We start from the raw sequence: 14,918 nt of genomic DNA, 5'->3' as shown, positions 1-14,918 counted from the left end.
AATACTACATATTATATGAAGGAGGATGTCTAGATAGAATCTAGAGAGACTGTTCTTTCTCTTTCTTTTCCTTGTTTTAATTTCATAGTTTGCCGCAAGACTGAAAACGTCAAGATTAGAGCCGCTGTTGCCTGCCATGCCAGGGACCCGGGTTCAATTCCCGGTGCCTGCCCATGTGAAAAAAAAAAGATTATAGCCGCACTTCTCAAGCTGTGCTCCTCAGAACACTGGTGTCCCACTAGGTGTTAATGACCACTGAGAGAAAAACGGGTTTCATGTTAAATAAATGTGAGAAGTCAGACAGGTTCCTTTACTGAAGGCCTTTTCAGTCCGCAGAAGGCTGAGGGGCCCAGTGACCCTCCAAGCTAGAGAGGCAGTGTGCCATGGTTCTCAGATTTGTTTGACTAAAGAGACCTGTTTTCTCGGGGTTCCTAAGAGTTTCTGCTTGGGCACTGCTGTTCCTCAAAGCACAGTAGGAAACGCTGCTAAGCAGTTTGTTTCATGGCACAATTGAAATGCGATGAATCATACATGGAAGTGGAAAATTGGATCTTTTTTAAATCCACAAAATTTAAATTTTGCTTCTTTAAAAGATCCCAAGAAATGTGAGATATAATCTTTATTTTTAAAAAGAACATATCTGGCGGGCCGCGGTGGCTCAGCGGGCAAGAGTGCTTGCCTGCCGTGCCGGAGGACCCCGGTTCGATTCCCGGCCCCAGCCCATGTAAAAAACAAACAAACAAACAAAATATAATAAAACAAGAAAATGTTTAAAAATGTTTCCCTTCCTTCCATCCTTCCTTCTTTCTCTGTCTTTCCTTCCCTTCCTCCCTCTTTCTTTAAAAAAAAAAGAACATATCTAAGAATAAAGCTGTACTTTTAATGATTGTTTAATGTCTTGATTTATAAGAAAGGGGAGTGGCTATTGCTTTTTCTTTCTTCCCCAGGCCATCCACTGCAGAGCAATTCTTCCTTGCCAGGACTCGCCTTCTGTGAAATTAACGTACAGTGCAGAGGTAAATATCACCAGTTCTTAACTGAATAGCATTTCATAACCATGTGACTTGAGCAGATCATGTGCTCTCACAACCACAGTTGTCTCATCTGTAAAACATATCATGGCCTAAATAAAGGGAGGAGGCTACCCGAAGCTATTTCTTGAATGCTAAAAGCTCTAGGATCTGTGGTTATTGTAATACTGGTCCTGGAGCTTCTAATTCTGTGCCTGCCTCAGTAATAGCTTTGAGTCCCTGGCCAAGCAAAAAGAGCAAGAAAATCTGGTACCTATTGTATTGCATGCCTGCCAAATCATTAATACTCAGAGGTTAGTACTTTATTCTGCCATTTATTAGAAATGCAACTTTCAGACTCATGGGGCTAGAATTGAAGTACAGTTAAGTGACCATGTGGTTTGTCCCATAAGGATCTTTTCCATACAGATTTCCAAAGAAAATTATTTCATAGTTTTAGGTCGTCACAGTCATTACCCTTAGTAAGTCCTTCTATTTGTAATTCCAGGTTCATATTTCGAGTATAAAATTCTTCAACACCCTATTCCCTGACCTTCTCTGGTGAGGGCTTTGGGGAGGAGCAGGGGTGGAGGCCCATTGCCAGGCATGGTGCTAGGCTGTTCATTTTTCCTGTGGGTCAGATCTAGGAAGTCGTACCCTCAGTCGATGTGGAAGCTAAAGTCCCAGGAAGATATTTTCCAGAGGCCATGTAGTTAGGAAGTGGCAGAGCTGGGATTTTAACCCAGTTTCTCCCCAAACTGCTCCTCATATGGGTGGACAAACGGACAGATAGGTATTTCACATTCATTTATAAAGAAGCCGGTTTTACATATTACTAATTCATTGACAAAACTACCATGTGGATACCCATTGAGTCCATAGTTTGTGCGTTATATGGTTAGTCAAGAAGGGAAACTCGGTTATTTTGCATATGTATTATTTATTTATAATTGGGCGTGACTGTTCCTCTCGGGTAGGTGTCTGTTCCTAAAGAACTGGTGGCTCTGATGAGTGCGATCCGTGATGGAGAAGCACCTGACCCTGAAGACCCGAGCAGGAAAATCTATAAATTCAAACAAAAGGTATGTGTACAGGGTCTGAATTTTGTTTTAGCAGGTGCCGAACTACAAATAGCTTATACCCATCGGAAGAGCAAAATTGCTTTTGAAAGATTTCAGAGTGAAAAAAAAAAAAAGCAAGTATTGTTTTTTCTTTTTCATTCCATTTTCTTTTATGCTTTTAAACCATGGTGTTCTACTCATGAAAGTGTTGCATAGACAGAGAGATTGCTGGGTACGCATAGCAGCAGCCAGCAGTGATGTCGTTTGCTCTTACTCCAGGCAGGGGTGAGTTTCCTATTTCTTTAACTTACCCTTTCACCTGCCCCAAACCATAGCACAGGCATGTGATTGAAGAGTGTTTACAAATGGAAGGACTAACTTAGAGCAAAAAGAGTTAAAAATTCCCTAGCTGGTAATTTAGCTTGTATTTTGATCTTTAATGAGCAGAATATTTATTATAATTGACCTCCTTCCACAATGGACAATTTTGCTGCCACTCTAGCTTCTTAAAACCCAGGAAGTTCCCTAACTTCAACTTCCACTTATTGCTGGATTATTTTGTATGACTCTAGAATATCCCAGTAGTGGTTTTAAACATAAGAAAAAACACAATTACCTTCTTAAACGCCAAGTTTTGAAAAAGGCTTAAAACTTGTGCAATCTTGTTTTTTACATGTTAAAAAATTTTCCTTTCTGTTGGAATTAAGGAAATAGATGGTTTGAAATGTTTTACCTAACAATTTAACAGTTTTGAACTATTTGGCCCCTCAAAAATGACAGCTGTTTGAGGAGAACGATAGGAAAGTCATCCACACTAATGGGTCTTAAAAAGGAATTGACTTAATTTTAAAAAGGAATTGACTTAATTTTTAATATGAATCATCTTACCCTGTAACATTTTTAAAATGCTAATGCAAGCATGTGGTGTGTATTTGTCTTCTTTAGGTTCCAATACCCAGCTACTTGATTGCTTTAGTTGTTGGAGCTTTAGAAAGCAGGTGAGTTTTTGGACAAATATTGAGGTTTATGAAACGATCAGACTTAAGGCGTCTGAGCCTCTGTTGGGAATAATTGGTAGATCATTTGTGTATTTCTCAAAATATCAAACTGACAGCTCGAGAAAAATTACAGTCTCATAAAATGTAAGTAAAAAATTAAATTTCAATTTTTAAAATGCTTTACCAGAAACCTAGGTTCTAAGGTGAACATGAATAATTCATTTCTCTTTCCTCATCTTTGAAATTCTCATATTTGCCTTTGCTGCTTTACCGGGGCCTTATGTAAAACAAATGAAATTTTTTTAAAAAGGATATTAAAGCACTATAATTATTACAAAAATGTATTTTCTTACAGATGTATTAATTGCTAGAGTCCCCTTCCTGCTTAATTTTAAAAATGTCTGTAGTAATCTCTTTCTTTAAAGTACCAGAAATGTGGAAATAGAGAAGTCAAGCAAACAAAGATTCAGATTCCAGCTCCAATTGCTGTTAGCTACATACTGGGGCAATTGACAACCTCTTTTGAGTTTCGTTTTCTTCACCTGAAAAATAGAAAGAATAATATCCTTCAAAGGATTTTTGTGAGGATAAAGTTCTGACCTATAAAAGGCACTCGATCAGTGGTAATGGTAGCAGTTATCCACAGCAGCTGACAGTTCTGAGCTCTATCATGTACCAAGTCCGGCGCATTTTCTCATTGAATCCTCACAATTCCACTGTGGAGTACATACCATTGTTTTCCTGTTTTACCAGCAAAGAAACTGATATTTAGTAAATTTTACTAACTTGCCCAGAATGATACAGCTAGGAACTGGCAGTGCCAGGACCCAAACCTTGCGGTCTGAGTTCAGAGCCATGTACTGTCCAGTACAGCAGCTGCCATGTGAGGCTATTGAGCACTCGTAATGAGGCTAATCCAAATGAAGGTGCATGGAGTGTACAGTACACCTTGGGTCTCTGTGACTTAGTATGAATAAAATAACATAAACTATCTCATTAATAAGTTTTTATATTTTCTGTTGATATGATATTTTGATATATCAGGTTAGGAGATACTGTTACGTGGCTCAGTGGCAGAATTCTAGCCTGCCATGCCAGAGACTGGGGTTTGAGTCCCAGGGCCTGCCCATGCCAAAAAAAAAAAAAAAAAAAAGATGCTGCTACAATTTAATTTCATCTGCTTCTTTTTGCCTTTTTAAAAATGTGGCCACTAGAAAATTTAAAACTATATGTATAGCTCCCATTTGTGGCTCTCATTAAGTTTATATTAGACAGTGTTGGTTACCTTTGCTGTTCACAGTATAGTCTAAACTAGTAGCTTTGGGAGTTGGTTAGAAATGCAAGTTTTGGGGCCCTAACCCAGACCTACTAAATCCAAATTTGTTTTTTTGGCAAAATCCCCAGGCAATTTGTATGTACATAAAGTTTGAGAAGCTTTAGAAACCACTGCTCTTTGGTGGTAAGATACCAAAACAAAGTCTTGTTTAGAGTTGATTTTGCATGTATTTAAGAATAAATGAACTTAGATGAAAAAGATACTTTTGAGTTGTAGCACTATGCAAGTGATATATATAGTTCTATTTGTTTCTTATTTAAGAGTATTCAACCTTTAAGTATTAAAACGTTTATTTCCACCCCCATTCTAGAATAATCTTACTGAGCTGCAACTAAATTTCTGTAGTTGTGAGGTTGGAGAAGGAAACTAGAGCCCCAAAGGTCTTATAAGTGCCAGGAAGCTAACCTTGGGAGCCAGTGTATGTTTAGTTTTCATGTGGCCCAACCACCTCCTTCTAGAGATGCCTGTCTACTGCACATGTAAAAAGTAGGTTTGTGTGTGATTGTGAAAACCTTGTGGCTGACCTCACTTTATCCAGGATATGGACAGATAAGTAAAACAAATAAGGACAAAAATAATTAAATAATAGAGGGCATAAGGAGTAAAAAAAATAAAATTGGGTAGATTGCAATACTAGTGATCAATAAGAGGGAGGTGTAAGGGGTGTAGGGATATATAGATTTTTTCTTTTTCTTTTGCTGGAGTGATGCAAATGTTCTAAAAATGATCACAGCGATGAATACTCAACTATGTAATATTATGAACCATTGATTGTATACTTTGGATGGACTGAATGTGCATGAAGATATCTCAGTAAAAATATTAAAAAGATAAAAAGTAGGTTTGTATATCAGAGAAGCCATTTAGCCTCAATCTTTTCCCCACAAGCTCTGGGTAAACCGTGTTCCACAAAGGTGTGTGTGCCATACTTAAAATTCTTCTGAGAACCAGGTGAATAGTTTGCCTTGAATTTCTCTGATTAAGTTTTTAAATTTTGCAGGCAAATTGGACCAAGAACATTGGTGTGGTCTGAGAAAGAACAGGTGGAAAAGTCTGCATATGAATTTTCTGAGGTTGGTTATCATTTTGAATAATTATGGTAGACATTAGGTTTAAAACTGTGAGTGTGAAATGGAAACATTTTAAGTGATATGGCAAAGAACCAAATATATCTTATTTTATGTGAATTTGCAGTTGCTACATTCATTGTATCATCTTCATTTAAAATAAGCATCAGCTTATAACCTTCATAGGAAGCACAGTATACAGTCATAATTTATGGTGGTAGTAATTGAGACATACAATATTGAACCATTCATTTTTCAGACTGAATCCATGCTTAGAATTGCAGAAGACCTGGGAGGACCGTACGTTTGGGGGCAATATGACCTGCTGGTCCTGCCTCCGTCCTTCCCCTACGGTGGCATGGAGAACCCTTGCCTTACTTTTGTAACCCCCACCCTGCTGGTAAGTGTAAAGATTTCTTCATTTGAAAGAAAGATCTTTTCAGATATGAGAAATCTTAGACCCCTAATAATAGAAAAAAGTCTTTTTTCTTGGTCACATAACCTTGTTTTCAGTTGTGTCACTTATTTTAGTTGTTATCGTCATTTCATTTTTCAAAGAAAATAAATTGGCCATTTGGAGAAGAGAGTAGTCAAGGTGTTTGGGGATGCCGGGGCTGGAGGGGCAGTAACAACCATCCACCGATGAATTATGTTCCAAGACAGAGAAACTGCACCATTCGCACTTGGCATATGGATACTGGAAAAAAAAACTCAGTGTGCCACGTATAGGAAAGGAGTAGACCATATACTGCCCTATTTTATATGCCTTTATAACCTACTTTAAATCCTTCCTAGAACCAGCTGAGTAATGAATTGGCAACTTAATAAGTAAACTAAAATAAGCCACAGGAAACAACTTTTCTTAAATATACTGTAGGCAATTAGGAGAGAGAAATAGAAAATAGGAACAGATATACAAAGTGGAAGACGGAGAAGTGTTTCTGGAAGTTAATTAGAGACAAGAATACAGGCCTTCCTGGTACTGGAAAAAAATTCCTTAGGGTTAGTAACAGAGAAAGAATTGTTTTATTTTTAAGTCCTGCATTTTTGTCTTGTTTTCTCATTACTCGCTAAGGCCAGGGTACCAGATACTGAGGTAGGCGGTCTTTTAGATACAGGCTGTAATTTGATTACTGAAATACTAAGGTAATTTTCTTTTTGTGTTTTAGGCAGGTGATAAGTCACTCTCCAATGTAAGTTAAAGTTTCTTATGTATGGTCTTCTTCTCAAGTATTAAGTCAATTGATTTTAAAATATCCATTGTATTGATCCATATCTTCAATAAAATATGGTTTAAAAGATAACCTGGGATTATTTTTTTAATGGAGTGATATATCCATTTAATTTAATATCTAAATATTTCTACTATGCCATCCTTTTTTTTTTTTGTCTTTGGCTAAATTATAAATTTTTGTTCCCAGAATATCTCTGCTAATGTTAAAAAAAAAAAATTGGAGAACTAGAGTGCTTAAATAATGAATTATTTTAAGACAAGATATTACACTTTACTATTAACCACTTCCACTATTTCCTTTAGGTTATTGCACATGAAATATCTCATAGTTGGACAGGAAATCTAGTGACCAACAAAACTTGGGATCACTTTTGGTAAGATTTTTAAGATTTCCTTATTGGTTCTTATTACTGATTGACTTCTTTCCCTGCCCACCATCTCTCCTAGTTTAGTTTTGTAGGTGTATTTAGTTTTATAGATAGCATAATAGTTAGCATATTTAGTTTTCCTGTGGTGTCATCTCTTTAGTGGCCAGGCGTTTCATTCTATACCTGTCACAGTGCTACGTACATTGTAGGTATTCAGGCTCATTCCACTGCCAGAACTGTTGCTGCATCTGCCTGCTGCCACGTGCTGGGCTGGGGGCCACTTCGGCAGCCTGCTCAGCCTCTGGAGTTCATGCTTTCCAGTTCGCTTACTCTGTGGCAAAGCCAAAAAGAAAATGCCTTGTGGACCTAAATGCCTTTTCCCCTCAGCTGTGTCAGTGTCTGATTCTTTTGTTTTTTTCCAGGTTAAATGAAGGACATACTGTGTACTTGGAACGCCACATTTGTGGACGATTATTTGGTGAAAAGTTCAGACACTTTCATGCTCTGGGAGGATGGGGAGAACTACAGAATTCGGTAAATGAGTCATTGTTTTGTCCCTCTGTTTATTGATTGATCGATTGATTGATTTTGAATCTGCAGATTTTGTTGATATATATTCACATAGCATATATTCTGTCCAAAATATACAATCAAGGTCTAATAGTGTCTTCACGTAGTTGTACAATCATCATTACTCTCAATTTTAGATAATTTTCATTCCTCCAAAGAGAAAAATAACAGATAAATACACCTACCCCAAAGAGAAAACCCCAAACTCCCCTTAGCTCTTATCTTCTTCCCAATTACTTACCCCTAGCATTGTTGTGGTACTTGTGAGATATTTCTGTTAAGTATAGATCATAGCATGTATCAAGTTTTTCCCATGTGCCCTTCCATTACTAAGTCTTTGTATAAATGTCATATCTTTGAAGTAGTTCATGCAAGAACTTGTTTATATTTATAGTGCTAATCAATGAGATACATGGCTTTAAACAACCTCTTTCAATCATGTTCACCTTCAATATAGCAGTATTACTTAAAATCCTACTAATAAACTACCATCACCTCTAACCATTCCCATACATTTAAGTTCAACCTCATTAACAAGTCTGTAAATGTTAGGTAACCACTTCCTCTTCTCTAGCTTCTGTCTTCCTCTAGGTCCCCTGTATTCTACATTTTAAGACTCTGTGTTTACATTTTCTAGGGAGTTCATACCAGCACAATCACCATACCATATCTGTCCTTTTGTGTCTTGCTGATTTCACTCAGCATTATGCCCTCAAGTTCATCCATATCTATGGTGTGTGTGTGTATATATATATACACATTTTGCTAATCCACTCATCTGTTGATGAGCACTTATATTGTTTCTATCTTTTGGTGATTGTGAATAATGCCACTATTGAACATCAGTGTGCAAATGTCCGTTCATGTCACTGCTTTCAGCTCTCTGGATTTATACTGAGGAGTGGTATTGCCAGCTCATAGGGCAATTTGATATTTAGTTTTCTGAGGAACCACCAAACTGTCTTTCATAGCAGCTGTACCATTATACATACTCACCAGCAGTAAATAAGAGTTCCAAATTCTTCACATTCCCTCCAACATTTGTAGTTTCCTGCTTGTTAATGGTAGCCGTTCTTATAAATGTGAGGTGATCTCCCATTTTGGTTTTGATTTGCATTTCCCTTATAGCTAACGAAGATGAACATCTTTTCATGTCCTTTTTAGCTAGTTAGTTGTGTTTCCTCTTTGGAAAAATGTCTATTCATATCCTTTGCCCATTTTATAATTGGGTTGTTTGTTCTTTTGTTGTTAAGTTGTATGATTTCTTTATATATACTAGGTATCAAACCCTATCAGATATATGGTTTCCAAATATTTTCTCCCATTGAGTTGTCTGCCTTTTTACCTTTTTGATATAGGCCTTTGAGGCACAGAAGATTTTGATTTTGAGGTATTCCCATTTATCTGTTTTTTTCTTTTGTTGCTTGTGCTTTGGGTGTAAGGTCTAAGAAACTACCTCCTATTGCTAGGTCTTGAAGTTGTTTCCCTATATTTTCTTCTAGGAGTTTTATGGTATTGGTTCTTATATTTAGGTCTTTGATCCATTTTGAGCTATTTTTTTGTATAGGGTATGAGGTAGGGGTCCACTTTCATTCCTTTGGTTATGGATATCGCGTTCTCCTAGCCCCATTTATTGAAAAGACTATTCTATTCCAGTTCAGTGGGTTAGGGGGCCTTGTTGAAGGTTTGTTGGCCATAGACCTGAGGGTCTATTTCCGAACTCTAAATGAGTTGTTTTTAAAAGGATTCATGCAAAATTGTATAACTGTTCAAATATTTATTTTGTAAGACATCTATCTGAAATAACAAGAAAGCCATTTCAATATATGATGCTTTATTTGCCCTTGCTTGATTCATAATGGTTTTTTTTCTTTTCTTTTTTTATTAACGGAAAAAAAAAAAAAAGAAATTAACACAACATTTAGAAATCACACCATTCTACATATGCAATCAGTAATTCTTAACATCATCACATAGATGCATGATCATCGTTTCTTAGTACATTTGCATCGGTTTAGAGGAACTAGCAACACAACAGAAAAAGATATAAAATGTTAATATAGAGAAAAGAAATAAAAGTAGTAATAATAGAAAAAAAAAAAAAAAAAAAAACCCTATAGCTCAGATGCAGCTTCATTCAGTGTTTTAACATGATTACTTTACAATTAGGTATTATTGTGCTGTCTATTTTTGAGTTTTTGTATCTAGTCCTGTTGCACAGTCTGTATCCCTTCAGCTTCAATTACCCATTATCTTACCGTTTCTAACTCCTGCTGGACTCTGTTACCAATGACATATTTCAAGTTTATTCTCGAATGTCCGTTCACATGAGTGGGACCATACAGTATTTGTCCTTTAGTTTTTGGCTGGACTCACTCAGCATAATGTTCTCTAGGTCCATCCATGTTATTACATGCTTCATAAGTTTATCTTGTCTTAAAGCTACATAATATTCCATCGTATGTATATACTACAGTGTGTTTAGCCATTCTTCTGTTGATGGACATTTTGGCTGTTTCCATCTCTTTGCAATTGTAAATAATGCTGCTATAAACATTGGTGTGCAAATGTCCGTTTGTGTCTTTGCCCTTAAGTCCTTTGAGTAGATTCCCAGCAATGGTATTGCTGGGTCGTATGGCAATTCTATATTCAGCTTTTTGAGTAACCGCCAAACTTCCTTCCACAGTTTTTGCACCATTTGACATTCCCACCAACAGTGGATAAGTGTGCCTCTTTCTCCGCATCCTCTCCAGCACTTGTCATTTTCTGTTTTGTTGATAATGGCCATTCTGGTGGGTGTGAGATGATATCTCATTGTGGTTTTGATTTGCATTTCTCTAATGGCCAGGGACATTGAGCATCTCTTCATGTGCCTCTTGGCCATCCGTATTTCCTCTTCTGGTAGGTGTCCAAGTCTTTTTCCCATTTTGTAATTGGGTTGGCTGTCTTTTTGTTGTTGTTGAGTTGAACAATCTCTTTATAAATTCTGGATACTAGACCTTTATCTGATATGTCATTTCCAAATATTGTCTCCCATTGTGTAGGCTGTCTTTTTACTTTCTTGATGAAGTTCTTTGATGCACAAAAGTGTTTAATTTTGAGGAGCTCCCATTTATTTATTTCTTTCTTCAGTGCTCTTGCTTTAGGTTTAAGGTCCATAAAACCACCTCCAGTTGTAAGATTCATAAGATATCTCCCTACATTTTCCTCTAACTGTTTTATGGTCTTAGACCTAATGTTTAGATCTTTGATCCATTTTGAGTTAACTTTTGTATAAGGTGTGAGATACGGGTCTTCTTTCATTCGTTTACATATGGATATCCAGTTCTCTAGGGACCATTTATTGAAGAGACTGTTCTGTCCCAGGTGAGTTGGCTTGACTGCCTTATCAAAGATCAAATGTCCATAGAAGAGGGTCTATATCTGAGCACTCTATTCGATTCCATTGGTCGATATATCTATCTTTATGCCAATACCATGCTGGTTTTTTTGGTCTTTTTTTTTATTAATTAAAAAAAATTAACTAACACAACATTTAGAAATCATTCCATTCTACATATGCAATCAGTAATTCGTAATATCATCACATAGGTGTATGGTCATCATTTCTCAGTACATATGCATCGATTTAGAGAAAGAAATAGCGAGACAAAAGAAGAAGAAATAAAATGATAACACAGAGAGAAAACAAAAATAAAAATAAAAAGTACAAAAATATATAAGAAAAAAAAAAAACTATAGCTCAGATGCAGCCTCATTTAGCGTTCCAACATAATTACATTACAATTAGGCAGTATTGTGCTGACCATTTTTTTTTTTTTTTTTTTTTAGAAATCATACCATTCTACATATGCAATCAGTAATTCTTAACATCATCACATAGATGCATGATCATCGTTTCTTAGTACATTTGTATCGGTTTAGAAGAACTAGCAATATAACCGAAAAAGATATAGAATGTTAATATAGAGAAAAAAAAATAAAAGTAATAATAGTAAGAACAAAACAAAACAAAACAAAACAAAAACCTATAGCTCGGATGCAGCTTCATTCAGTGTTTTAACATGATTACTTTATAATTAGGTATTATTGTGCTGTCCATTTTTGAGTTTTTGTATCTAGTCCTATTGCACAGTCTGTATCCCATCAGCTCCAGTTACCCATTATCTTACCCTGTTTCTAACTCCTGCTGAACTCTGTTACCAATGACATATTCCAAGTTTATTCTCGAGTGTTGATTCACATCATTGGGACCATACAGTATTTGTCTTTTAGTTTTTGACTAGACTCACTCAGCATAATGTTCTCTAGGTCCATCCATGTTATTACATGCTTCATAAGTTTATCCTGCCTTAAAGCTGCATAATATTCCATCGTATGTATATACCACAGTTTGTTTAGCCACTCGTCTGTTGATGGACATTTTGGCTGTTTCCATCTCTTTGCAATTGTAAATAACGCTGCTATAAACATTGGTGTGCAAATGTCCGTTTGAGTTTTTGCCCTTAATTCCTTTGAGTAGATTCCCAGCAATGGTATTGCTGGGTCGTATGGCAATTCTATATTCAGTTTTTTGAGAAACCGCCAAACTGCCTTCCACAGTGGTTGCACCATTTGACATTCCCACCAACAGTGGATAAGTGTGCCTCTTTCACCGCATCCTTTCCAGCACTTGTCATTTTCTGTTTTGTTGATAATGGCCATTCTGGTGGGTGTGAGATGATATCTCATTGTGGTTTTGATTTGCATTTCTCTAATGGCCAGGGACATTGAGCATCTCTTCATATGTCTTTTGGCCATTTGTATTTCCTCCTCTGAGAGGTGTCTATTCAAGTCTTTTTCCCATTTTGTAATTGGGTTGGCTGTCTTTTTGTTGTTGAGTTGAACAATCTCATTATAGATTCTGGATACTAGACCTTTATCTGATATGTCGTTTCCAAATATTGATTCCCATTGTGTAGAATGTCTTTCTACTTTCTTGATGAAGTTCTTTGATGCACAAAAGTGTTTAATTTTGAGGAGTTCCCATTTATTTATTTCCTTCTTCAGTGCTCTTGCTTTAGGTGTAAGGTCCATAAAACCGCCTCCAATTGTAAGATTCATAAGATATCTCCCTACATTTTCCTCTAACTGTTCTATGGTCTTAGACCTAATGTTTAGATCTTTGATCCATTTTGAGTTAACTTTTGTGTAGGGTGTGAGATATGGGTCTTCTTTCATTCTTTTGCATATGGATATCCAGTTCTCTAGGCACCATTTATTGAAGAGGCTGTTCTGTCCCAGGTGAGTTGGCTTGACTGCCTTAATATCATGCTGTTTTGACCACTGTGGCTTCATAATCCACTGTGGCTTCATAATATGCCTTAAAGTCCGGCATCGCTAGACCTCCAGCTTCGTTTTTTTTCCTCAAGATGTTTTTAGCAATTCGGGGCAACCTGCCCTTCCAGATAAATTTGCTTATTGGTTTTTCTAATTCTGAAAAATAAGTTGTTGGGATTTTGATTGGTATTGCATTGAATCTGTAGATCAGTTTAGGTAGGATTCACATCTTAATTATATTTAGTCTTCCAATCCATGAACACGGTATACCCTTCCATCTATTTAGGTCTTCTGTGATTTCTTTTAGCAATTTTTTGTAGTTTTCTTTATATAGGTTTTTTGTCTCTTTGGTTAAATTTATTCCTAGGTATTTTATTCTTTTAGTTGCGATTGTAAATGGGATTCGTTTCTTGATTTCCCCTTCAGCTTGTTCATTACTAGTGTATAGAAAAGCTACAGATTTTTGAATGTTGATCTTGTAGCCTGCTACTTTGCTGTACTCATTTATTAGCTATAGTAGTTTTGTTGTGGATTTTTCCGGGTTTTCGACGTATAGTATCATATCGTCTGCAAACAGTGATAGTTTTACTTCTTCCTTTCCAATTTTGATGCCTTGTATTTCTTTTTCTTGTCTAATTGCTTTGGCTAGAACTTCCAACACAATGTTGAATAATAGTGGTGATAATGGACATCCTTGTCTTGTTCCTGATCTTAGGGGGAAAGTTTTCAATTTTTCCCCATTGAGGATGATATTAGCTGTGGGTTTTTCATATATTCCCTCTATCATTTTAAGAAAGTTCCCTTGTATTCCTATCTTTTGAAGTGTTTTCAACAGGAAAGGATGTTGAATCTTGTCAAATGCCTTCTCTGCATCAATTGAGATGATCATGTGGTTTTTCTGCTTTGATTTGTTGATGTGGTGTATTACATTAATTGATTTTCTTATGTTGAACCATCCTTGCATACCTGGGATGAATCCTACTTGGTCATGATGTATAATTCTTTTAATGTGTTGGTGGATACGATTTGCTAGAATTTTATTGAGGATTTTTGCATCTATATTCATTAGAGAGATTGGTCTGTAGTTTTCTTTTTTTGTAATATCTTTGCCTGGTTTTGGTATGAGGGTGATGTTGGCTTCATAGAATGAATTAGGTAGTTTTCCCTCCACTTCGATTATTTTGAAGAGTTTGAGGAGAGTTGGTACTAATTCTTTCTGGAATGTTTGATAGAATTCACATGTGAAGCCATCTGGTCCTGGACTTTTCTTTTTAGGGAGCTTTTGAATGACTAATTCAATCTCTCTACTTGTGATTGGTTTGTTGAGGTCATCTATTTCTTCTTGAGTCAAAGTTGGTTGTTCATGTCTTTCCAGGAACCCGTCCATTTCATCTAAATTGTTGTATTTATTAGCGTAAAGTTGTTCATAGTATCCTGTTATTACCTCCTTTATTTCTATGAGGTCAGTAGTTATGTCTCCTCTTCCATTTCTGATCTTATTTATTTGCATCCTCTCTCTTCTTCTTTTTGTCAATCTTGATAAGGGCCCATCAATCTTATTGATTTTCTCATAGAACCAACTTCTGGTCTTATTGATTTTCTCTATTGTTTTCAATTTCATTTATTTCTGCTCTAATCTTTGTTATTTCTTTCCTTTTGCTTGCTTTGGGATTAGTTTGCTGTTCTTTCTCCAGTTCTTCCAAGTGGACAGTTAATTCCTGCATTTTTGCCTTTTCTTCTTTTCTGATAAAGGCATTTAGGGCAATAAATTTCCCTCTTAGCACTGCCTTTGCTGCGTCCCATAAGTTTTGATATGTTGTGTTTTCATTTTCATTCACCTCGAGGTATTTGCTAATTTCTCTTGCAATTTCTTCTTTGACCCAGTTGTTGTTTAAGAGTGTGTTGTTGAGCCTCCATGTATTTGTGAATTTTCTGGCACTCCGCCTATTATTGAT

The 14,918-nt window shown here is 36.3% G+C and overlaps 1 protein-coding gene across 2 annotated transcripts in view; it reads left to right on the top strand.

The window, feature by feature from the left end:
- The window catches only part of LTA4H (leukotriene A4 hydrolase), a 47,316-nt gene that overhangs the window by 16,161 nt on the left and 16,237 nt on the right, over window positions 1-14,918 (top strand). For both annotated transcript variants that reach the window (XM_077111699.1, XM_077111700.1), the window contains exons 4-11: window positions 948-1,016; window positions 1,988-2,092; window positions 3,017-3,069; window positions 5,406-5,478; window positions 5,732-5,872; window positions 6,642-6,665; window positions 7,010-7,080; window positions 7,497-7,608. In XM_077111699.1, coding sequence (XP_076967814.1) covers window positions 948-1,016; window positions 1,988-2,092; window positions 3,017-3,069; window positions 5,406-5,478; window positions 5,732-5,872; window positions 6,642-6,665; window positions 7,010-7,080; window positions 7,497-7,608 — 648 coding nt within the window. The remainder of the gene's footprint in view (window positions 1-947; window positions 1,017-1,987; window positions 2,093-3,016; window positions 3,070-5,405; window positions 5,479-5,731; window positions 5,873-6,641; window positions 6,666-7,009; window positions 7,081-7,496; window positions 7,609-14,918) is intronic.

Source organism: Tamandua tetradactyla, chromosome 7, assembly GCF_023851605.1.
Source record: "Tamandua tetradactyla isolate mTamTet1 chromosome 7, mTamTet1.pri, whole genome shotgun sequence".
In the NCBI taxonomy this organism is placed as follows: Eukaryota; Metazoa; Chordata; class Mammalia; order Pilosa; family Myrmecophagidae; genus Tamandua; species Tamandua tetradactyla.
Note: the sequence above shows the minus strand (reverse complement) of the source record. Positions and strands in the feature narration are given on the sequence as shown.